The 26,111-nt window shown below is 42.2% G+C and overlaps 1 protein-coding gene across 1 annotated transcript; it reads right to left on the bottom strand.

Moving 5' to 3' along the window:
• Positions 1–1,604: 1,604 nt before the first annotated feature.
• mtus2a (microtubule associated tumor suppressor candidate 2a) lies at positions 1,605–25,404 on the bottom strand. Its single transcript, XM_029519804.1, has 17 exons — positions 23,353–25,404; positions 22,290–22,548; positions 19,008–19,253; positions 15,974–15,977; positions 9,396–9,547; positions 7,104–7,202; positions 6,735–6,745; positions 4,894–4,956; positions 4,544–4,669; positions 3,869–3,935; positions 3,136–3,350; positions 2,931–3,036; positions 2,769–2,842; positions 2,577–2,675; positions 2,344–2,463; positions 2,109–2,209; positions 1,605–2,034 (listed from the first exon to the last, which is right to left on the bottom strand). Exons 1-17 carry the CDS (start codon positions 25,402–25,404, stop codon positions 1,605–1,607), a joined length of 4,224 nt encoding a protein of 1,407 aa, XP_029375664.1.
• Between the last annotated feature and the right edge of the window lie 707 nt (positions 25,405–26,111).

The following is a 26,111-nucleotide window of genomic DNA, read 5'->3' as shown; positions in this document are numbered from 1 at the left end:
ATAATGTTCTGTAGAGAGGCTTTATAAAGAAAATTGAAAGGATTTTAAATTTAGAAAATAATTCCCTGAACGATATAGGCTCGCACATTGATATTTCAATGTACTTTACAAAAGTTAAGCTCACATTAATCAAAGAATAAAAAGTCATTCAGATAAACAAACTAGATGGGTTCAACCAGAGCTTATGAGGAGGTTCAAAGGGCTACACTAATCTAGTACATCACAAAGAGGTAAACAGAAGGTTAACCTGCCTTTTAAAAAAATCTACATAGCTTATAGACTCATATTATACACCGTCCTTAACACCACCAGTGGATGTGAAGACACCAAATTCTGCTGGAGTACATCACATCTCCTGCTTGTGTCCCATAGTTGCAAACTTCAAAGTTACAAACCCCATTCACTTCCCTCACACCTCCATCATCATAAATAGACAGATCACAGCAATAATAAGTTTTCACATCAAGACTGGAAGACTTTCACAGTACATGCTTGCTTAGGTGGCAAAATACATGTAAGAAATAAATGAGATATAAACATCACATTATAAAGAAATCCACAATAATCTTAAAAACAGTGATTCCTGTGCTAGGTTCCCCCCCTTTTGCGCTGAGCTCCCTGGTGGCTGTATTTTGTTGTTGTGTTGTTGTTTCGACTGCACATTCTCGCTGAGGTATACTTTAAAATGGCAGACTTTGTTTTTGCAACTTGACCTGAGGGATCCCAAAAGTGAAGAGCAGCTCATGTAGGAAGACCTGGCAAGGTTTTAAAAAGACTGAATAGAAGTCCTGTTTATTTTGCAGGTTAAATGGCTGGGGTTCCAGGGAGGGTTGTCCCACACAACTTAAACATTAGCACTGAAATTATTACAAAATGTGAAAACACACCTTGAGGAGGCTGAGAAACAGGTTTTGCTGCAAATTTTACGAAACCAATTCTTTATGCAAAGTTCTTTATGAGATAAAATGCTGGTCATTCTCTGCTGGTGAGACTGCAGGACCAAGTGTAAGGCGCTTTGTTGGGGATTTTTTCCGGATGAGAAAACAAAACAAAAACATTTCAGCTGAAAAATGATTCAGTTCAACAATAATTTATCGTTTCAAATGGAACTGACTACAAAGAAGTAATCCAGAGGAGAGAGAATATAGCTTATTTTTAGACATGACGGTGGAGCGTTGTGTTCTTGTGGCAGGAATGTGCTACTTTCCATCCGTTTCTGTCCGTGTAGGACTCATGTTTACCCATACAGGGAAGGTTTGACTACTAACTGTGGGACTATCATACAGTATATACAGTCCACATTTCAATGCTCTGTATTAATATGGGTTGGGACTCTAACCTGGAGAACTGAGATGCACTCAATGCCATCAGTTTTCCCAATACACTTCTGACTGTATTATTATTTCTCTGTGCATAAAGCGAGATGCATGATGGACACCACCAGCTATGGAAGCTCTGAATCCTCAGTGCTTTGACAGTGTCCAGTTTATCCTGTGTTGACTGTAAACCACAGTTATTGTTTTCTTAATCACATACTACAAAAAGGTTGGGAGAGATGGTGAGAGAGAATCAGCTGGGTGAGAAACTGGGGGGGGGGGGTGAGATTATCTCTGTGAAGAGTTGAGACTGGCGGTTGAGTTAGAGCGACTGGCCAGTGCTCTGTGGGTGGGCGTGGCCGGGCTGGGGGAGTAATTCTGATTGCTTGCAGCCCTGTGGGTGGGTGTGGCTGGTCCTGAGGACAGATTTTGATTGGTGTTGGCTCTGTGGGATGGGGAGGGGTAATGAACCTGCTGGGGGCAGCCGTGACAGTGAGAAGGGGAGTCGCAGCCAGTTACAGGTGAGGAGGAGAAGAGGGGGGAGGAGGGGACAGGGGAGGTCGAGAAGGAGCGGTGCAGGGGGGAGGAGGCGGGGGACATAAGGGGACTGGTCTGCAGACGCCACAGCAGCTCCTCGTTGTTCCGGCTCAGCCGCTTCTTCTCTGTGCTTTCCTTCTCAACAGATTCCTGGAGGTTGGCGTTCTCCTCTGATAGTTGCCTGCCGGGGAAAGTCATGTTAAAATCCATGAGTGAAGTAGCATCGAACATATTGATTATCATCCTGTGTCTTACCTGGACAGCACCAAGTTCATTTCAATACGAGTCTTCAGATCCTCATTCTGCTGCTGCAGGACTTGGATCCTCTCCTCGAGGAACACGTTCTTCTGGGCCTGCTCAAAAGTGGAACACAAACACAGAGCAGTCTTTCATTCATCAGACATATTGACCATCATGCTTACCGAGACCAAACCTGTGTTGCTGTGTTGGCAGTGGAGATGTAGAGATAGGATGGCTTATTTGAGCCTACCACTTTTTCCAGGTCAGAAATTTTCTTCTCTTGTTGGTGTATCTGCTGGTTCTTCATTTCCACAACCTCCTTCAGGCTCCTCAGGTCTTGTTCAATGTGCTGATACGGCGCTAAAGCATCCTGTGACCAAAGTGGAAAGAAGCAGTGATGGAGTTTAGTATTTTCACTATCAGGATTTCAGACTAAGGTACCATTTGGGTTGTTTATTATAACATGAGAAACATGTAACTCACAACTATCTGTTCGTCAGTACTCCTCCTCAAAGCTTCCTCAAAGCGTTTGGCTTTATCCCTCAGACTCTGATTTTGAAATGTGAGCGTATCCACTTGATCCTGAACAAGCAAACACCACACACATTGTTGACTTCACTTATTGTGAAGTGACTGAAAAAATAAAGCATTACGTCTTTGTTATGGGAATAATACCTGGAGAGAAAGCCGGTGTTTCTCAAAATCCTCTTCTAGAAGCATCTTCTGTTGCTCATGAGCTTTCCTTAAGTCTACAGAGAGGCAGCAAAACAGAGGTGAGTTTATTTGTGGCAGTGGCGTTGTCACATTGTGGTATTTCAATGTGACCTGAAATTATACCTCTCATGGTACGGGCGTGCTCCTCATGCAGTGTTGCCATGGTGATGTTATGCATATCTCTGAGCTCCTGAATGGCCGCCTGGTGGTTCACTGTTAGTTCCTCAACCTAACACACACACACACACACACACACACACACTTTGAATGACGAACCAGATTTTACATGAAAGCAGACAGACATATCGCCTACGATGCCCTCTCTCACCTGCTCCTGTTGCTGCGTCCTGAGCTCCTCCATCTCTGACCGATGCTCCATCTTCAGGTGTTCTGTCTCTGCTGAGTGACACTTTCTAAGCCCCTCCTCCACAGCAGCGAGCTCCGCCTCTTGCTGCAGCTGCAGCTCCTGCAGCTCTCGCTCAAATGCCACCTCCAATGCTGACTTTTCCCGCTGGAGTCTCTCCCATCGCATCGAGTTGCACACTATGGATGAAATAAAGTGTGTTTTTGATGTTATGATATTGCCACAATTTGTTCAATTTCATTTTAGTTTGATAAAATACAAATTAAATCATAAATAAGCAAGTAAAATCAAAAATACCTATTTTTGATTATTTGGGAGTACATTTAGAATAAATTTTATTATCTTCATATATCCACAACTGTTAAGTAAATAGTAAAGAAAGTTTAGTTTAGTGACAAGATGATGTCTCAGTCTTTCTGAGTCAACGGTCACAGATAAATATATATTGATAAGATATTTTAACAGATCGCAGGTGTGAGAGGTGTGAAATGAATAGTGGCCTCAGTTTCAAGACACCGTTATTGTGCCTGCTGTTGCTGTCAGACTTTCGCCGCTCATGGGGACACTTGAATAGAGCCGAGTCATTACTGATGCTATTGTGACACCTGTGACAGTCAAAGTGTGTGCTGTGAACAAAGGCCTGTCTGTTGCCTGGTGTGATTGATTAGGTGTTTTCTTTGATCAAATGCTCACTCACCCATTTCCTCTCTGATCTTTTGCATTTCCATGGACAATTTCTTTTGATTTTCTTCTGTAGTTGTATTCTGGAAAACAGAGTGAAACACAGTGCAGTTTTCAAGTACCATTTAGACAGTTCATTTTGAATTATAGATGTAAACTTGGTCATTAACTAGAGTACCACACATACAGCCACTCGCATCGTTAAAGGATTAGCTATGAAAACATACAATACAGAAAAAAAGAACATTATTTTTAGGGATATTATATGTATAAACACAATGCTGAAATGCATTTTAGATTGAGTTTTACACACATTTGCACCCTGTAAAGAGCCTGTTGTTGTTGTCCATCACTGTCGTGTGTGACTCATGCCAGCAGAGGGAGTGCAAACATTCCCAACGCTTCTTTTTTCTATGTCTGCACTGGGGGCTTGTGGTTGTAGACAGTGGCCATCAAGAAGTCAGACAGTCCCGCCTGCAGCAGTCTGGGAGCATACTTTGCTCATAATGCTGCTCGTTGTGAACCTCACTTCAGGTTGTTGAACTTTATGCGGCCCTGAGTTCAAGTGTGTGTAAGATAGTGTGTGCATCTGTGCCACACAATTCAAGCTGAGACTAAAAATTTGAGGCTCCATGTTGAAAATCTACTGGTGATCCCAGATGAACCATTAGATATCATTCCAGGTGAATACCTTTAGGCAATAATGCTGAGTGGTGATGATGAAGACTTCTAGACCCAAAGAAGTCTTCCTCAGTTCCTCTTTTAGGGCTCTAAGCTGCCTCTCCTGCTGTTCACAGTGTCCCTGTAGCCTCTGAACCTACGTGACAAAGAATAATAATTTTGAGAAAAAAAAAAAAAAAAAGGCAGAACAGGACAGAGCAAACTTCAGGTAGATCTGCACATTTGAACTGCTCACCTCCTCCCTTTGCTCCTCTTTTTCTTTCTCCTCTGCTTGCCTTTCTCTCTCTTTCTGTTGGGCCTCCTCTTTCTCTCTCTGCAGGCTTTCCTGCTGTTCCTGCTGCAGCTTCAGGGGGGCCACACGTTGAGGGGACCCTGGAGAAGCTGACCCCCGCACTGCTGCTGCGGGGCGCTGCACTGACTGGACTGCAAAAAAAAAAAGCAAAACAACAAAAACTTGGAGAATTAAATTACCATAAACCAAATGAGTGTGCATGAACACGTTTACAAGAAAAAACACTGTAAACACATCATGTACTATTGATATCTCCCAGATGTCATGAATTAGCCATATACTAACTCAGAAACCTAACTATCTATGCATGATAATGAAATTGATGGGTATTAAATCAGAGGAGCTCTGACCTGACCTACTGCTAATGACTGTGTTCACATGATAAATGATCCTAAGTTAATTGAATCTTTTCGATAGAGGAAACCTTGGGGTAATTCCTGGTGTGCTGTTCCTCATGATGGTCCATCTAATCTCTTGATGAATGTAATCAGTGTCAAGTAATGATTAAGATGCACCATTCAATAATGGATAGTATTTGTATATGTACTATTTGGAGAGTGTGTCCGTAAAAGTGTTAGCCACATTTAAGGAACAGCTTAATCCATAAGTGATGGCGGTAATATAAAAGGCAGGCGAACAGGAACATGTGTAGGCCTTTGTTCCTTGGAGGAGGGTGACTATTAAGCTGCTGTTGACATACAGACAGGCCTATTAGCCTCTGTCTGAATCGCCCTCCCATGCAGTGTGTGCATTCACTGGCCTGTGGAGACATACGGCGTCATCTGGATGGATGTAATTCTTTAAGATATTATGGTCATTGCGTACCTTAACACACAGACAACTATAGTGTGTGAAAGCATTATGGTCTTCACACACGATAAAGAACTCACTGCAGCTCCACATTACCTGCCTCAACCGTCTCATTTAGGCTTACAGAAGCACAGGGAATGGTTTCCATGACAACGGGAGGCTGGGCTTGGGGTGCAGGGTCCCAGGCAATGAGTAAGAGATCGGTTAGAGGGAGAGAGGTGGGGGGATAAAATGAGCTGGTTGCTTAGATGAATGAGAAAAGGGATTCAGTCAGAATGCGCGAGGAGGAACCCGAAGAAGCTGAATCACTGTGACAGTGGTGGAGGTGAAAAGAGGAGGGCAAAAGGTTAACTGTGAACATATACACACAGTGTTTTTATGAGTGAACGTGTGCGCAAACAAGCTGAAACCTGGAAAATGTCCCTCTGTACTCAGGGAAAAATGAAAGAACTAAACATCAAAACGCAAAAGACAAATTTCTACATAATATGGAAAAAGTGCAAATGTTTCAATATTACATCTTGATCAGTCTTTGACACACACCTGGGAAGTCACATTGAGAGAGCGAGAATAGGGATTACGAAGGGTGGCTCAGTGTGAAGGCTGCATGCAGGTGCTGATGAAAGTGGAATAATGATGTGAGAAACAATGAGAAAAGGTGATGGCAGACATTGTGGGAGTGGAGTGTGCGTGTGTGCATTTTTATAAGGAACGGTTAAAGGTATTCAAGCTGGGCTCATGATGGTTTATTTATAAGGTGAATTTCCGTTTCATTTCAACACACTGACTCTTCATGCTGACACACTGTCCAGATCAGCTTCAACTGGGACAACACCGTCAAAGCCTGTAAATCACCGTAAACAAGAGAATAGCTCCAATGCTGAGACTTTGGAAGAAGGAAAATGTTTTTATTCTGACTGCGTGGGAGGAGATGAGGTCCCGCAAAGAGCAAGCAAGATGCAATAAAGGGAAGGGTTGAACAGTAACAGCAGTGACTAATGTGAGCAAAGAGAGAGCAGTGTAGCCTGCAGAAATGTGTGTCAGCTCTGCAAGGAAAGATGGGGAGGCCCTCTGCAATCCTGTGAGAAAATGATTTTACCACTGCAGAGCCTGGAGGGAGGAAAGTTCAGGTTTCATGCCTCAGATCACAACTTCGAAGCTGGTGCTAACTTCGAAATCTGTGTGTGACCAGTAACTTATACTTCTGTAATGGAGAGAAGCCACTTCTACATGTAGGGATGCTGTATTTGCTGTACTTTGAAATGGTGGACTGGATAAAGATATCTTGGACTCAGAGAGATGGGACCAAAACAAACAGACTTGTCACTCGGGACCATTATTCGAGATCTCAGTATGAGCTCTCAGATTATGACAGGTGCCTGTCACTGCTGTCACTGACGGTAACTTAAGGTATGTTACTAACGTCTTTTTTGTTGTTGTTGTTGTTAAGAAGAGAACTGGGACTCACCTGGGGATTGAGGTTTAGGAGGAACCACCGCCAGCCTTTTTGGGGAGGATGGGAGGGAACGTGTGACCTCTGAACTTCGCTGGAATTCCTTCCTGCCAACTGTCAGCCAAGAAGGAAACAAGCAATCAACGTGTGTTATGCAATTTCCTTTGATCCTACAAGCCACAGGGATATTTGAAAAATAACTGACATTATAAATGCAGCAGTAACATGTTACGTTGGTACCTGAGTTTAAAATAACATTATGCCAAACAAGCTTTCTCACATGAAGCATCAAACCAACAATCCATCTGTGTCAAATTCTCACTCGTGCTTTTCCATTTCTTTGGTGATTTTCTTCTCTCCCAACTTTTTCAATCCTTTTGCTACCTCTCCTCCCTGCTTTCATCTTCAGCTACCTGCCCCCCTGCTGTGTAGAATAACTATGTCCCAGAGGACTCTGGGTCAAAGAGAAGCACAGCAGACTGGAAAAGACGTGCCCATCACCTCTTGCTCTATGTGACACACTTTGGAACCAAGACTGACAAGCTTCAGAGGACTTACTAATTTTTCTGACTTTGTGCATTTTCCTCTGAGTGTCACATTAAATCTATTGGAAAGCTAGTGAGGTGTGTGGGTGTAGAGAAAATAATTGGGGTTGAAACAATTAACGTGAGAAGTGTTATGCAGGGGATAAGAGTGATGACAAGTGGTGAGGATAGAAAATGTGGGGGGGGGGGGGGGGGGGAATAAAAAAAAAAAATAACAACAAATGAAAGTGAATACAAAAGTAGATTTTAGGAGGTCGGCAGGGAATCTGTTGTGAAACACAGAGAAGAGGAAGAGAGGGGCCTTGAGAAGAAACTAATTAGACCTGTAATGGGAGCGAAGCTTCTGATCCTCAACAAATCCCCATCTAACCCTGGAGAGGTAGTTCAGGCCTGCAGAGACACTGTGTGTGTTTTTTGTGTGCCTGTGTATGTGTGACTGTGTGTGTTCGCTGCAAACTTGGCTCTCAGAGTGACTCATTACTGCAAGCATACACACACACACACACACACACACAGCAATACTATTTTTAGTATGGATGTGAAACACCTGGTTCTGGATAATGTCATACTAAGGGTCTAGGCTCAGCTAACTGCTAAAGCTAAATGTCCACTACCTTAGTTTTCCCTGTTAATGTGCTAACATTTGCTAATTAGCATTAAACACAATGCAGAACTGAGACTGAAAGGGAAAAGGTTCTAATAAAGGTTGAGACATCTCATTGAACATTACGACAAAACAATTGTCGTTATATTTTGCCCAATATTTCTGAGAACTTCCAACCAAAACAGGCACTGAGAAAATAACAGCTGCACTGTTGCTCTCACCCATGTTTAGGGTAGTGTCGTTATATACCAGTTTGTTTTGGTTTTACACATTCGACATCAACGATGTCGAGCCTTGTATCTATGAAGACCTAACATTTAATGAGAGACACCTACCTGAAATAATTTATTCTGAATTTCAAGGCCTCCTGTTTGCTACCATGTAGATCAAAGATAGTGCCTTTAAGGTCCAGGACTTTTTTTGTGGAGAGGCAATACACAATCACAATTCTCCTTTGGCCAACACTCTGAATACCACAATAAATTTCTAGTGCGCTCAGTGAAGGACTGTGAACACCATTATCATTATTGTATGACTAGAAAAGCTGGAGCATTACACCACAACATGAGAGTGTAAGGTGAGAGAGCATTTTTCTCACAGCCCCTACGTTGTCTGCATCCTGACAACAAAAAAGCCTTAGGAGAAGCATTCCATTGTTTCACTGTTCAGATGTGTTTTAATGTGTGAAAATACAATGGTGTGTGAAAGCCACCGGTGGACCGTGCTTTCTGTTTACTGGTGACTGGTATGCACTTTAAAAAGCTCAAACTGTATTTCTGTAGTGGAATAAATGGCCAAAATGAACAGTTCCTCTGTAACACAGTTCAGACTGTAACTTCCTCTTCCATGGATTTCTCACTTGGCTGTATATTTAACATTTGTGTAAAATACTGACAATAAAACCTGTTATGTATGTGACAACAGCGTCTGACAGGACACCATCTGGTGCTGGACAAATGCATATCTCTGATACGCATGGAGCTCAAAGTTGTGCGTAAATAATAATCTTCGATTTTTTTTTTTTACAGATTTTGGTGAATCTGAAGGTTTTTTGCATAAATGATGCCGCGTTAGATAAAATGACCACATTCAGGGTCGTAATAACAAAGCAATCATTTGAAGGTATTTTCTCTCCTTCATTCATAAACTACTTCTGACCTCCAGGGGAGCTTCTTGGCTGGGGGGGCAGGTAGCGTCGGGGCAGAGCCGGGGTGGATGGTGGCTGAAGACTGTTACTGCGGCACGGTGGGACCCTCTGGTGATCTGTTGATGGGGGGCTGGTGGTCACTCGGTGAAGAGGGGGCTCCTCACTCCCACCTAGACCCGAAACACACACAATAAGATGAACATTTTTTTCTTAAGCTAAGAAATTATCATTTCCAGTAGTCATGATTTATTGCCAACGTAAAGAGTCAGCCACCGTCTCTCCTTTCCTCTTATAATTACATATTGGTTTTCCTACGATCTGTTAAGGTTGGTCTATGTCTGAATTTAAGTTCACTGGACTGAGAAATGGTTTGTAACCTCTGGGTCTCTCTGCTGCAGCTGCTGCTTTCAATTTTTCTTCCCTAACCTGGAGCAGAGCACCAGACATGCATACAGGCGCACGCACACACACACACACACACACACACACAGTCTGACACACGTTTCAGCATCCCATACATACATACAAAACAGAATGCATGCTCATCTATACAAACAGTGCTATCCTCTTCATCCTGGCAAATATTGAATCTGTATCTATCAAATGACTCTTTGGTAGTTTACACACTCTCACAGACAGAGAGACTATATATATATATATATATCCCTGCTCATCTCCACATCTATGATCATTAATGAAACTTGAAGAACCCTCCATTTGATCAACACGATCATGTGACAAATGGGGGACGTAATGCTGCTTGTAAGAAGACATTGTAATTGTAATCTGCATAATTTTCCTAAGTTTCCATTGTTTTATGTTAACAGAAACTCCCTCAGGCAGGTACAATACAGGAAGTCTAATTTATTCTGGGGTACAGCTTTGTTGTGGATTGTGGTGCAAGTGAAACGTCATTGTGTATATACAAACAGAATTATAAAACAAAGACATAAAGGCACACGTGCACTTTCTAATACATGCATACTGCAACTACTGCATAGTGCATTATCCCACTTATTTACTTTACACAACAGGAACAAAGAGACTAGTTAAACTACATTCATTATATTAGTATATATCTAAACCCATAGAGTTAGTAACCTGAATGTGCACTGATGTGCACATGTGATTACTAAAAATGGCCACACAGATAAACCTGCTACCTGCTTCTGTCTATGATTTCTCATGATACACATGCTGACGCATGGCATGTTCCTGTTTACATTCTCATTAACCAACTTGGGCAGAGCACTGCGCTGCTGCTACTGAGCTCTGCATTTGCAGATGTTGAGTTCCATGATTTTTATTTTATTTTATTTATATTTTTGCTCTCACAGGGAAAAGACATTAAAATCTTTGGTATTAACCTCTAATGATTTCGCTGGCGGTCAGATGTCTGATTGACAGAAAACAAGAGATGCGCTCATTAGCAAAAGGTCAAGTATGTCTAGACATACCCAAACCTCCACAGAGCGAAGAGAAAAAGATTTAATGTGACACTGATTATTCGGAGATACAAAAATAAGGAAGGAAAATCATTCAATGATTAAAGACAAGATAAAGAAAAGAGTCAATTCAAGGGCTGGAGGACGAGAGAACAAGAAATGCATTTAATTAAGGGTAAATCAAAGGTTAGGGTCGGACCAGTGATCAGTGGTATTCATCACTGATTGGCACAATGTCAGCTGAGGATGGATAAGGGGGTGTGCAGAGGATACGAAGTAGGAAGGAAGAGGACAGTTGTATGGGATCATGAGGAGGCAAACAAAAAGGGAAAAAAAAGAGGAAGAGGAATAAAAGGAATGGAGTAATCAGCAACCTTAGCATATGAAGATGGATGGAATTACTGGCGATACAACAAAGGGAGCATGAGCAAGAGGAAACAACAAAGAGGACGTGCTACTGGAGGAGCTTGGTCCTCCAAGTAAACTAACACCAGCAGAATAATGCGGAGGCTTAAAGTATTTGCATTTGCATCAATGCCAAAAATACAAACATGAAAAGATGTAGGCCTTAGTGGTGTTTCATTTGGCTGTAGCAGCACTGGACATGGTGTAGTGTAGTCTTTGTAAAGCACAAGCTGAACACAGGCAGGTGCACACACATACACACACACAGTGTCAAAGTGGAGCCACTACACAGCATGCAGTGCTGACACACATAGGAAATAGCTCTGATTCTTCAAAAATATACAGCCCCTGGGAAATAAGTCAGCATTATAAATGGGACTAAAACACAACGAAAAAAGCAAAAACATCCGCAGCATCTGGTCCAAATGGATTGTTGGGCTATATTGGGGATATTTGCTAAAATGGTGGTGGTGGTGGGGGGTGATGCACAAGGATGGGGAAGTTATGAATCCGCTAGCAGAATTATTTTATTAATGTTTTATGAGCCTGTTCAAGTTTAATATAGAGGGCAAAGAGGGATTCAGAAATTTTACGGTGTAATTCCTGTACCAAAAAAAAAAAAAAAAAAAAAAAACGGAGTTCATTTGCAGCACAGTTAACATAGATTTGCAAAAAAAAAAAAAGAAAAAAAGATCTTTTAGGTAATATTTTTATGTATGCTTTCAGAAGTTTCTTGAATTAATTTTTCCTTTCGTGTTATACTTAATTTATATATTCAAAGTCAAAGTTTACGTGTGCATATGAAAACTGAGAAAGTAACTAAAAACCACTATGTGCATACAACTGGACATCTCAGTTATGAATCAATTTTTATAATTATAGTTGATTCTGAAGTCTAATCTTAGCTCTGTTTAATTAGACCACTTGCTGCTTTCAAAGACAGATGTCGGCTTCATTTAGCTCTGCTCACTGCAGAAGTGTGTAATTAAGCCTGAAGATCGCATTCATTTTTTGTTCTGCTTATTAACTGTTGCTGCCTGTCATTTGTTGAAAGCTGGTTGTCTGTCCCTTTTTGTCTCCCAGTCTCACCATTAATCTCTCTTCCTTCAACGGAGATCTTTTTGTTTGCCATGTTCGCAGTCGATGTACATGTTGTTTCGTTTTCTTCATTACGCTTCATGCTGTAATACAACAAATATGAAAATCTGCCAAAACAGTCAGGCAACATGTCGCTGAACATTTTGCCAAACTGTATCTTCAGGCGGGCCTCTGTCAAATAATGTTTTGGTTCAGTCAGTGGTGCAATAAAAGAGGCCGGAAACAAACTGCTTCATCCTGATTCAATGTTCATTCATCAAATGTTCCCCTGATACTGGGAAATGTGGATTTCTAAAGTCTGTGACGGCTACTTTTAAGTGAAGACTTTTAGTGAAAGTAAGGTGTTATATTTCCTCAAACTGTATTTAGCTGTGTACTTTCACCAAAAAACAGCGAATTTTAGGAACTCAACAGTTCATCTGCAACGCTGTGTGCGAAAATCAAGGTTAAATCTGCATAAATAAAACACCAACAAATGGCCCTGCAGAGAAGAGATGCAGGTTGTTGACTGAGAGATAGATTAGATTATACCCCGGGAGCTGACAGCAGCAGCCACAGGCCTCCTGTCCTCTGTCAGCACCCAGATGTCAGGAGATTAGAAGTTCAGTCCAAACAGAAGGGCGTTAAGAAGTTTTCCTCTTATGGTCAACAAGACAGTGAGACTGCACAGTAGTACGATGGTATTTTACTGACGTAAGTGAAATGGTATTGTGAATATTGAACAAACATTTTCTCTGGAAAAAGATCCAGCAGGACCTTAAGACTCTGAATCTCTGAAGTACCAGTGAACAAGGAAGGCATTAGGACAAGAGGGAACGTTCTTTAAGTTCTTTAAGTTCTTTAAGGGGGAACCAGATCCTCCTGGATTCAAACCCCAGCGACCATCATAAATCTAGCTGATGTCCTTGAGTAACACTGAGGGCCATTTTCACCTCAGTTATGGATGCCATGCCTTTCATACAGTGTGCACTTACAGCTTAATATTCAAGGGCCGAGGGACTGAGTGAAAAAAGTTTTGTCTGGACTGCCCTTAAAAACTCTCTCAATAAAACAAATAAATATGAATACTTTTTGTAACTTTTTGTGTTTTACATCCACTGACTGAACTGCGTTTTCATTTGTGATGCATACAAGGTACATACGAGATTATGCTCCAGTATCATGTTTACGTCAGCACATTTAAATTGCTGCCCATGTTGCTGTTCTTCAGTGCAGGCTATGAATGACCTAATTGAAATTCATTTCTTCAACCGAGTTCCATGAGCTGTGTGGAAACTAAGGGAGATTTCATCACTGATTCCCCAATTCTCCTCCTGACCTAAAACCAATTTTTAAGATGCCAGATAGGATAGGGTAAGATAAGATACTGTAACCGTTATCGATCCCTCAGAGAAAGAAATGTTTCTGTCAAAGCAGTTCACAGTACAAACAATACATGCTTAGACAGACAGAGAGTAAAAAGAAGATAGCCAGTAGAAAAAGGTGTTGCAAAAATATTGGAATAAAATAGTAGAGAAGCAATTCAAACTATACATAGAGACTATTACAGTTTGTATCATAATTGAAGAAAGAAAATGATGGCTGTCAGCGAGACCAACATCCTCCCTTCCCCCACCTCCTTAGAAGACTGCAGGGGACAGTCCAAGACTGAACTCGCCCTCCTAACCAGTCGCTCTAGCCTTTTTCCCTCTCAGTGCAGTCTCCCAGGAGACCTCAGCGTAGAAAAGGCTTTGGCCCTTTTTGTGCAGGACATCCACGTTGAGAGACCAGTCCAGGTATTTGTATGACTCCACATATCTATCTGCTCTCAGTAACTTTAGTACAATACTAGGAGGGTTTCTGGTGATGCTATCACAGGATTCTCTGTCTGAAAACCTGGCAGAAGTAATTTGTTTGCTCTGGGGGAGAAATTGGAGCTTCTCACTAAATCAATGTGGAAAATAAATGGGAGCTAGAAAATGATAAAGCAAAATAAATGAGATAATTATTATTTAGTAGGAAAGACTGCAGGCTGAGAGTGTAACGTAGAAAGCAGGGTGAAAATTCTGCATACTGTGGAAGGAAAATTGGCAGTGTAGACAGAAATGATCATTGCTCAGTAAGAGAGAGGATTCTGCTGTGTAAATTATTAAAAATAAACAGCCAGCCACCTCTTTTGAGTGGTCCACAGTGTCAAGGTTTACCTGTTTATGCGATTCTAAGGCTAATGTTTTCACATTCTCTGCGTTTTCCTCAGTCAGGACAATCTCATAAACGATGATTAACATGGAGCTGGGTGAAATATGCTCAGAGTTTATCAGTTAATGAACAGGCCCATTGAGCCCTTCCTCACTGTCGCAGCACTGCCATGTTAGTTTTCCTATCCTCAGCCGCAGAGTGGCCATATCTAATTGGCCCATCTAATTTGCTGCTCCACTTGTGTGTGTGTATGCGTGTGTTCATTCTGTGTGCGCACATGCACCATAGAAACCATCTGTTCACAGTGAGCTAGCATGAGTCACAGACCAGATCTGAGCCATGGCATCTGGGGTATGGCATCCACTCCCCTCCCTCTGCCAGCCACTCTATGCTTCTCTTTCCGCTCGTTTTTCTTTCGCATTCCCGCTTCCTCCTCTCCCCTCTGCTCATTTAGACTAGAATTGAATTTACTCTCATCGCTGCATCTGCCTTCAGCGCTTTTTCTCTCATCTGCTGTCTGCTCAGTTCTCACTCTTTCCCTCAATTTGATTTTCAGCATTATTTCATTAATAAAAGATGGATAGAGGTGATAAAGCCATGTTTATGTAGGCTATTGAGTTTCTATCAGGGAGTCGACGTGGCTCAAAGACACCAGCTTCATCAGCCTCTGTCTACTGGATTCTCCTTTCAACTATCTAATAGAGTCTGTCAATCACATTCGAATTAAAAAGGCCTCACCTATGTATCTAATGTGATTGAATACTCACCCTCCACTGCGTGCACACACACACACACACACACACACTGAAGCACTTTAGGGGATGTCAGTGACTGAACTAGAGGAAAGATTGGGCTAATGGCAAATCAATGTTATATAGACTAGCCTATAGTCCCCCAGATGCTCATCAAACAACCACATACTTGTATATAAACAGGCAATGAGAATCAATCATGGCCATATCAGCCTGTTTATATGTCCCTTATTTTCCTTAGTGTGAGCGTTTTAACTCAACCTGTGGTATCTAGCCATTTTGACTTTATTTACTTATCAGTTTTAATGTGAATCTCTAAAATTTATATCTGCATTCCAATAGAGTTAATGATTTATGGAGTTGACATCAATGGATATCTATATAACAAGCTGTCAACCGTTTGTCTTTTAAAAACGTAGACTGCTCTGTGGAGTAACTGGGGCGTTACATCGGGAAAGAAAGCAGGCAACACTTTTTTTTTTTTTTTTTAGAAAAGAATGATTCCAATTCATCTAAGCTGTTTGGAAAATTTGGGAAAATATAACCAAATATGTTCTGACTAATGACTCTCCAGCCAAGTATGTTTCCCCGCTGCTGCTCTTCCTAAACAAGGCACATTAACCCACATCTATGTTTAAGTCACTGATCAGAGCTGGTTGATGGGATACGACAGCAGGGAGTTTAAACTACCGGCATCTTCCTCTAACCCACTTTACTGGAGCCCTGCAAACCTTTTCCTCCCCTGTGTTCTATTCCTTAATGATTCAATCCTGTTGGTTTCAACCAGAAATCTAATGGAGGCTGTTCTACTTGTGGATCAATTGGGAAAACAAGCAACTGAGCCCAGCCTTTCTTCTCTCTCTCACAGAAGGAGGTTGCTGGGTTGATGCCGCCCCACCAATATCCTTGATGGAAGGATGAGTGAGAACTCATCTGTCAGTCTGTGTGCTCTTTGATCTGAGTGGGAGTGCAGTGAGACAAGGCAAAGAGAAAAACGGAAAATCAACTATTGTGAAAATACTTTGTGTATTTGCACACTTATTTGTCAGCATACACAAATGAACATAGATTCGATGGAGCCAGAAGCGTGATATTTAACTTTTCTGTCTCCCTCTAGCTTTTAAATCACGTCATCTGCAAATAGGTTCATGTATTCACCCAGGATAAAAAGCAAAAACTGAGTTCATATCCAGGAAAGACAAGCTGTAGAAAAACGTAATATCACACAGAAAGGTTAGAAAAAAAGATCAGACAACCTTATGGTTAAAGCGGAATATGTGCGCACACAAAACAAGATCTACAGTGAAGCCTGGCGGGTTCAAATAGAGTGGGGAGTTATGGTGCCTATGAGCTAAAGGTCACCAGCACCACACAGAGTCACAAGTGGAAGGAAAGGTTCCTGCTCTCTCGTCTTTTTCACGTCACCCACGCACACATACACAGAAAGAACAACAAAGGCACCTTAATCTTTTGCCTCTCATGTCAATCAGCCTTGACACCATTTTGGCCTTACCATACTTCGAGCAGCAGGAGGGAGAGCGCAGCTGTAGGCAATGCTTTAAAAAACGAGTATTTCATGGCGTGTGTTCCTTTAAGAGTGTGTGTGTGTGTGTCTGTGTGTTTACAGCTGGAATGCATGTGAAAGTGGACAAAATGATAAAATCTTCTGTAGTTTTTCACATTAATACTAACAACAGGTCATTGATAGGACTTTGTTGCAGTGTGTCCCATTAAGTTTGCTGTGTGTTGCTGAGGGTTAAATTGTGTATTTGGCCAGAATGAAGGGCCATGTAGGCCATGAAGGCTTCCTTCATGCATGAATCTAATTACACTGATTCATTTTGGTATTTGCAGGATAATGTATTTGGATACTGTAATGTCTGTTGGCAGCTATTGTGATTTTATTTAGGTTGTTTTCATCTCTGATGACAAACCAATGTATCAAAAATCAAACATCAAAAGTCGGTAGGTCTTGTTGATGCGAACAAACATCCTGGTATGATACAAACTCTGTTTTTGGCTCATTACATTTCTGCCACACTGGGCTCTTAACACTTTCACTTCACAGAATGTGAATGCTGGGTTGAGGGGCATAGTGTGTCAGACTGGTGTCCAAACCCAGTGTGGTGGAAATTTTTGTCATCACGTAAAAACCAGATATAGTTCATATATGATAATGGTTTTTTAACTAAATTGGTTCTGCTCTGGAGACCCAAGGGATTCTTTCCCCTCACTCCACAGCAGATGAAGAGCCCCCCCCACCGTTACACCAAAGTTTGTACTCATTTTTAACCAACTGGAGAGACAAGAAGGATGAAAAAGAATGAGCAAAAGAAGGGGGGTGACTGAGGGAAATGAGTGATGACATAACAGGGGGCCTGACGTGCGTGAGAGTGCAGGTGCATACGTCATCTGTAACTGGGAGAGGAAGAGCAAGCATCCTCTATGTAGGTCACATTAAAAACGCATGCTAGCACTGATTCAGCCAACCAACCAACCAGCCTAAGGAAGCAGTGAAATCCCGACTGTACGCACACTTTCAGCCCTCCATGACTGGAAATAAAAAATACCCAGAGGAAAGAACAATTCAAACTAAGATCCCTTCTTTGTCAAAGCTGTTTCTCCTTCATATAACTGAGTATGAAATTTTGCCAATTTCTTTAGCTTTTTTTTCTTCCTTGCATCTCACCGTAATTTAGGTTTAACTTAAAGTGAGATGCTTTATTTTGAAAATATCTGCTTTTTTTTTTAAACTTGAATTAAAAAGAAACAACATCTGTAATTATGGTTGTGATTAAAAGAAATTACTGCGTTTCACCCTCTATATAAAACTGGAGAGGACTGATTCCTTAGAGATCGATCTATTAATTTGCTCCTTATTTTAACTGAAGTTTTTTTTTAAGAGGGACAGGTCAGATCTCAGTTATCTCCAGGTTAAGGTTAGAAAAAACTAGACAAAAAAACAGCAACATTTTCGTCAGCACACCGTTATCCCAGTTCCTGCCAAGTGGATCTGTAGCACAGACCTCATTACCAGCCTGTTCAGTTACTAATGAGTCCTGGGAATGATATCATGTTGTTTTAAACAAATTTGGTATTTAAAAAACTTGAGTTGTCAAGTGCCAAACATCTTTCAGCACCAGCTTTGGAACTTCGTCTAAAGTTGCTGAAACAACCTGGAGCAAACCCATTAATAACAATGTCACAGTGTACCGTCCTGCTGTCTAAATGATAATAAGTTTAATTAACTAATATTAGTGCCCCTGATTGACTCAATCATGCGTGAATAATGAACTAACACATTAATGACAGAACACAGTGAAACCTCAAGGAAAATGACAATAACTTACTCTCAATAGAGAATAGTATTGAAAATATCTATGTTATGTTGTGTTGTCATGTGTTCTCATATAACATATGCTTCATAGAGCTGCAATGCTTAATCACGTGGAGCTTGTGCATGAAAGCACAGATTGAAGAGTACATTTTCACACAGTGGGGCGGAGCTCAGGATGAGAGCAAAGTAAAACATAATGAATGTGGGAGGGGGCTGTTTATGCAAACGATATTCATAAGGCAAAGACATAGAAGAAGGCAGTAAAAACAGTGTGGTGATTATAATGGTACACTAATGATAAAATTATGATGCAGGTTGGTAGAAACATTGAAGGTAAGCGATAAGTAACGGTACATGACGGGAAGAGGATAACACAGCAGAATTGAAACGGATCAAAAGTTTCGTAACGAGTGGACTCACGATGAGCTGTCCTGCAAGGGTCACTCTGAGTGCTGTCAGCAGAGTGAGCCGATGAGACCGAGGACACACTGGAGCTCCTGACAAACCCAAAGGCTGCCAGGCGGCCTGCAGGAAGACGGGTGGAGCTGAAGCCAGGGGGGCGCAGCCCGGACTGGCTTGCCTTGGGAAGCAGAGACCTGGAGGCTGGAGCAGGAGGAGGACTAGCAGCAGCAGGCTGGGTGAAAACCTGATCATCTGATCGAAAAGGTAGAAAACAAAGAGTGTGTTTGAGTGAATACACTGTAAACTCATTAACCATCGCACTCATTCCAAACAAAGCAAATGGCGTAGATTAGGCAGCTATGATGTTTATTTCCCCCGCGAATCACTCATTATCCTGTGTTGACTAAGCTCTCAGGGGGGAAACAGGAAGTTGTCTGCTACAACAAGCAAATAAATAACCAACTACACAACAACCTGCTAACAGCTGCTTTTGGCTCAGGCCATGTTTTCAGACTGACTGGGCTGGTGGCCAGCAGTCTCTCTCATGTTGCTATGGGAGTGTTATGACATTCGCCGTGACACCCCTAATTTAGGACATTGATCATATATCTGTCCAGTGCGTACATGAGGTTTGTAGTTTGTTTATATTTATAGTCAATAATGACCTGTTATTATATGTATTACAATTATTTGGAAGACAGTCACACAAACCCCAGGTTTGAAGGTATTTTGGAAAGATTAATATGAGTGTGAGTGAATAAAGGAGAGAAGACAATGAAGAGCAGAGAAGACATAAGAAGAGGATTGAAAAAAGACAAAGAATCAAAGAGAGTTCAGGGGGATAAAAAAGTAATCATTGCTCCATAGTAGAAGATTTTGTTCGTGAGCAATGGGGAGATATCCTCCCTCTTGGTAATCTATGATTTCCAACAACAAAACAGAGGAAATGTGCAGACACGAACAACCAAGGCTACACACATACACAGTGGGCAGTGGGCAAATCCCCAGGTCTTGGATAGAACCCCCATTTTGGCTACCCCAGATTGCAGTAACGGGTCTAGAGCCTGAGCAGAGGAAGAGCATTATCCCCTGCTGGCTGCAGAGATAAGGTAGGCAGCCCTCCTTTCCCCTCCATTTACCACAGCTGTGCACTCTAGTGTGTGCAGACAGTTAGTAAGGAGAGACAGACAAAATGGGACAAAAATAAAAAATGGACAAAGGATTCCAGTTTGATTCCCCTCCTGCATCATCATCAGTGCCACTGTTCACACTTATCACCTCTGTGCTCTTCTTCAGTATCTGCTTGTGTGCCCTACGGTGTGTTTATTAAATTGGAGTTCACTCCTCTGGAGTGAGAAGGCCAGGATCATTAAAGATAAATGTCCTCATTTCCCTTCTGCCCCCCCACTCCATTCATGCCCTCCGAGAGACGAGGGAAGTGAGCCTGACTGACAAATATCCACTTTAGCCTGGATATTACAGATGAAGGAAAAAAAAAAAAACAGCCATTATTCACAACAAATGGAAAGCAATAAAATTTATATGATAACCTTGACCATCCTATTCTTTCCCTGTATTTAAATCTTAAAATCTGCAATAACCTTTTCTTTTTTCTGTCCTTTTATTCAGCTTTTTTCATATTTAACAAATTCCACGTCAGGTATCGCATACTCAGCCTCATAAAGTGGCTCCCAGAAAGTTCAAAAAAAGTGTAACAACACTATAGCTTTGTGCCTTCAACCAAATGAAATATTTGATTAAAATAGCTTTTAAAGTTGTCCTTGGGTCTGACAGATGACCTTCAGTTTTTCAACAATCCTTCAGAGCAAAACAAGTATATCCATTCGTTAATTTTCTCTGAAAGGAAAAGCACCCTAACATGAGCTGAATTACGTAAATATGGCTCAGAAAAGTCAATTGGACAGGCTGCTGGGATACTGTAATGACCAACTGGTTTTAATTATAGCCCACGGTGAGCTGCGACAACCTGCACGGATTTCCTCCACGAAGCGTTAAATGGCGTGTTATTAAACGTGATCTGTGAATGCATCACGATCTGTCTGGCACTATTGGAGCCCAGCACCGAGTTTTCCTGCTGTGAAGAAGGGAGGATGAGAGCCTCGCCATGCAGAAGTCCCGATACCTTCAACTTATGTACAGGTTTTTAATCATGATATGAGATTTGACAACCTTACAAAAGCTATTATATAATTACTATAATGTGCAGGTGCAAGATGGAGAGATTTCCTTTCCCAAAGGACTGACAAAGGTTTATTCACAGTGATGAAGAGAACCAAAGAAAAATAAAATACTTATTGTCAAAGGTAATTTCACATGCTGCAGGACATGAATGGAAAATCTTAAAAAACTGACAGGAAATTGCACATTTATGTGGCCTATATACACAAGCGCAAACCGTATACACACAGTGCCGACTGATCTTGCATGCATACAGTATATTTGAACTGGTGTTTATATCTGCGATGTGTCGGGGAGGGTACAGCAGGGATGGCAACTGATTGGAGCAGGACGATACTGACGTTACTTAAGCGTTAATTACTTTGCACTTCAAAGCCTGTAGTTCCCAGAGGGCCAAGCAGCACTGGGACTCCATACATATGTATTAAAGGGGATTATGATAAGGAAGCTTTGCCCATCATAACATGATGCTGATCAGTTCTGCATATGCATTTTTGGGTTGTGTGCGCCTGTGTGTGACTGTACATAAGCACATGTGGGGTTCTCTGCATTTTTGGTTTGCGTCCAGGTTACTGCACTCAGGGAGAGATTCGATCAAATATTCATGGGCGTGATAAATGCCAAAGGCTTTTCAGTTGGGTGCAGGGTGATGAACAGATTTCATACTTCAATATATCAGTGACAGTTGAGCTGCAATGCAAATCTGACTTCAACAGTCAGATTCGGTGTCTGAATCGTCTGATTTACAGATTTGCTGCGTGTGAAGGGAAAGTGTGAGCAAGCTTATATTTATTTCTCTATTTTGCTTTGTAGATGGCAGCCTTTCTGGAGCAGAGGAGGTCCCATCAGAGTATTTCCCAAAGCCCACCAATCACATCAGCCAAAAGAAATCTCAGAGAATGCATTTTAATGAGCTGCCTTCATTGCAGGCCAGTTTAAGGGGGAAATAGTCCCTGAACTACTCGTTTCTTCAAAGAGAAAAAAGGATTAGGTATCTCTCTAGTGCGTAAAAGTTTGTGTTGCTGAAATTAAATCTGGCACAGAAGTATGACCCTGCTCAAAAACACGCTGAGAGAGCCTTTTATTTACCTGCGTTATCTTGGCCTTTCTGAGTGGTTGCTGGGCTGACAGATTGGACAGGCTGGCTGAAGACCAGCGTTGACCTCTGACCTTGACCTGGTCCTCTGCCCCTGGCTGAGCCTGTAGCTGTCCTGTTGACAGCCCCCAGGCCCAGACGCAAACCCCTGCCAGACCGCAGGAGGCTGCCACTCTCTCCAGCCTGAGCAGCCGTCTGTGGCTGCAGCGTGTCCTCAGCAGAACTCCCTTTAGAAGCAGCAGATCTTCCCACCTACAATAAAAATCATTACAATGACAAAAATATGACTTTTTAGAATTCTGAAGCAGACATGCCTTTGTACATTTATATACTATATATTATTTAAACTAACTATCTACCTATCTATCTGTCTCTCTTCTTGCGCTCTCTCTCTATTTATATATATATATATATATATATAAATTCTTGTAGTAAAGCCCTCATGATGGCAAAATTCCTAATTAAAATCTATACTGTCATCCCCTAGCAGCATTACTCTGTCTATGGGACATGCTGTACATGAAGTGACATAGAAATGCCTTCAGCAGTGTCTTGTCCCTGTGAACGTCAATGTGCATAAATTATACTTCCAAATGTTGGTGCTAGATGCTGGCAATTGAAGTTATTTAATCAGGATCAATAAGGAACAACTGGGAATAAAATGCGAGAGAGCTGTGATCAATGATACATGTTTTACTGGGGGGGGTAGAAGTTATGGATACCAGCAAGGGAAAGTGATATCTAGAGTCAAGAAAAATGCACAGAGGAGGTTCGTCTTTGTACTCAATGCTTATGAGTTACGGTATCATCAAAAGCAGTATCAGTAATTATCTGCTAGCGGCTGACAGACCATCATAATTAAATTCTGCCCATATCTCCTTTTCACTTTTTGTTTGTATTTAATATGATTGTATATAGAAATATAAAACCCATCTGTGAATCAGAAAAGGATCATTATCAAACTACAATAGAAATCTGAGGAATACAAGATTTATTCCTCCAAGATAGGTCTACTGAAATCAGACACTCTGTGTAAAGACAGTATTAAATACTTACTTCTGACGTTGGCCTGTAAAAGTTGTCTGCTTTGCTGCCCAGTTTCGGTGGTGCTGTATGACTGTGTGTGTGTGCAGGGGGGACAGTGTTTGTGTGTCCAGGGGGCCTGATACTCCTGGCCAGGACTCCTGATGGGAAGATATTTGTCTGCATCTCTTGGCGGTACTTGTCAAAGAGCAGATTGGAGGCCATGAGTACCGGGCTTCCTTTGGTTTCTGCGTCTTGCTTGGAGGGGTCTTTAGCAGCACCTTTCAAGGAGCCGGGTGTTTGTCCATGAGGGTATGCTGATAGTCTGGATGGTAGAGAAGATACCTGATAAGGTCCGTCAGCAGCTTGGGGCTTGAACTGAGGGTTCTTTCGGACGTAGGTGATGATTTTAGGGCGAACCCCTTTAGGTTTAAGTTTAGGTGAGGGAGAGCTCTCTTTGGGGTTAGGGTTGGAGTTGTTGTGGTTGGACTGAGGGGAGCTCTGCTGGTTGTTTAGAGGCGCTTTGGGGATTCCGCTTGTGCTTATATTAGTTTTGACTGGTGCTCTCAAGCAACTGTTGCCATAGCCCTGAGCTGACGTTGTTACAGCAGGGTTGCATCCTGGCGGGAAGTGTTTAACCACTCCAGAGACATTCCTGGAAACGAGGTACATTGAGGGCTGACTGCGCGGTGAGCCCTGTGGTGTTGTGAAAGGGGAGTGGGGAGGGGTGGAGGACCTGGATTCAACCCCAGTCCTGTTGGGACTTGAGCAATGCCTTCTGTATGTGAGTTGAGTCTGAGGTCTCTTCTCCAAGGTGGAAGGGATGGACGGATTTGAAGTGGACGGCTGTTTTTCAACGGGTGGAGCATCTCTCTGGGCTGCCTTGTTCGGCTGTCTGAGCTGAGAGATTACAGAAGTGCTGTACAGGTGGGAGAAATCTGATGGTTCACGTAAAGATGATTTTGTAAACTTTTTGTTAGACCCATTGCTGTATGAATCTAGGGTATGGTTGGGGGAAGGAGGTTGCCCCATCTCAGCTTGTTGAGCACTCGGCTCTGCTGAGCACCGTGCTCTTCCCATCTCTGTCTGACAGAGAGGTCTAACAAGCTGCTGCCGTCTGGGTGGCAGAACCCTCTCCTCAAACCCAGCCTTCCTCCTTTGGCCCAGGCCCACATCAGAGGACACTCCATTTCGAGGATGGCCTCCCTCCCTCTGTCTCTGATCCTGGCTGCAAAATTGAGGATGGTCATGTTTCTCCTGAGGATGCGATGATGCAGAGTTCTGGTTGGCATCTACAGAGACTGCCCTTCTCCTGGACTGGGCTGAGGTAGTGTTGTTAGCATTTAAATAAGGGTGGATCTTAGAACTGGACAAACAGATGTGAGACTGTGCTTCTTCGGTATTATCCAGAGCACTAGACAAGCTCCCGGTGAGGGAAACAGCTGACAAACTGGAAACAAACACATTTGTCTCAGACTTGGACTCCTTAAGACACCCCTTCCGCCTCTCTCTGCCTGACCTTGTCTCCCTTTTCTCTATGGAGCCTGCCACACATGTGTCAAGTTCTTCAGTGCTATGACAGGCCATCCTCTTCTGCACCTCTTTACCCCTCTGTACTCTGCTCTCCACTTTGTTGCTGTCATTGTCATTTCTCCTTGCACCGGTCGAAGCAGAGCTGGCAGTAGAGCAGGACGATATGGACATGGGACCCTCGTCTTTACCATCCCTCACACTTCCTCCATCATCATCTTCCTCATTCTCCTCTTCCTGATTCCTGTCTCTCAAGAATGTATGTATCTCCTGACGGTCCAAAAACCCCTGGAGCTCAGGTTCCATGCACTGCTGCTCAGAGCCCCAGATCACTAACTTTTCAGGGGACTCCCTCTGAGAGACCAAAGGAGGAATCGAACTTGTGCTGTACCTGCTGTCCTCTATCTGTCCTCTTTCTTTTTTATCACCAATCGAAGATAATCTGTTGGCATTATCATCTCCGCTCTGGGGGAACTGGATCTGGGTTTTGCTTCCAATCTTGTCTCCTCTGTCAACACTGACCCTGAGTCCTTGGAAGCTAGTTGGGATGCTCATGTTGGACCAATTCTTTTGACTGATTTGCACAAACACACCTTCAGGATGCTGAGGCCATGTATGGAGTTACAAATACTTCTTCCCTCCCTGTTTAACCTCTTGAGGCTCTGTGTGATGAGGGCCCCTTAGTTGAATATGCCAGGGACAAAATGTCATCTCATTAAATCTTTATTGCTTGCATTTACTGTGAGTTGCCAAAGATGTCTTCAATAGTAGAGGTCATATATTCAATCTGAAATAAAAGACAAGAAAACAAAATGTTAGTAAGACAAATAAATGTGTGAAACACTCCTTTGGTTTATATTATACTGTATATTATTGTATTGACTCTGTTGTCAGCAGCATCCATTCCTGAAACCAGAGTTGTGTAGTTCACAGTCTTGTGTGACTAAAGCCTGGTTTATGGTAATGCATTAAATTAACGCCGTACCTACGCCTTTATTATTTATTTTATTTTTTTATTTCTTTAGCTTCCGACTTTTCCGGTCACAGTGAACAATGGCAATCTGAGAGAGAGAGAATCTTGCTGGAGTTGGAGTTGTTGGATGTCGAAGAGAGTATCTTTACAACAGCTACATCGCAACAGGAGAAGAAGAATCTGAAAATACGGAACAGCAAATGTGTTGCTACCAAGCAAGCCAATCACAGGCCTCTGGGTCTGCATCACCTCAACACGTAGTTATATTTTTTGGGAGGTGCACATTAGG

The sequence above is a fragment of the Echeneis naucrates genome, chromosome 14 (genome assembly GCF_900963305.1).
Source record: "Echeneis naucrates chromosome 14, fEcheNa1.1, whole genome shotgun sequence".
Classification (NCBI taxonomy): Eukaryota; Metazoa; Chordata; class Actinopteri; order Carangiformes; family Echeneidae; genus Echeneis; species Echeneis naucrates.
This window is presented reverse-complemented; position numbering and strand designations above follow the sequence as displayed.

Coding starts and splice junctions, on each gene's coding strand:
- mtus2a (XM_029519804.1), bottom strand. CDS start 25,404: ATGAGCATCCCAACTAGCTTCCAAGGACTCAGGGTCAGTGTTGACAGA. Junction 19,254..22,289: donor GAAAGGCCAAGATAACGCAG/GTAAATAAAAGG, acceptor CTTTTCGATCAG/ATGATCAGGTTTTCACCCAG. Junction 3,037..3,135: donor GGACGCAGCAACAGGAGCAG/GTGAGAGAGGGC, acceptor TGTGTGTGTTAG/GTTGAGGAACTAACAGTGAA.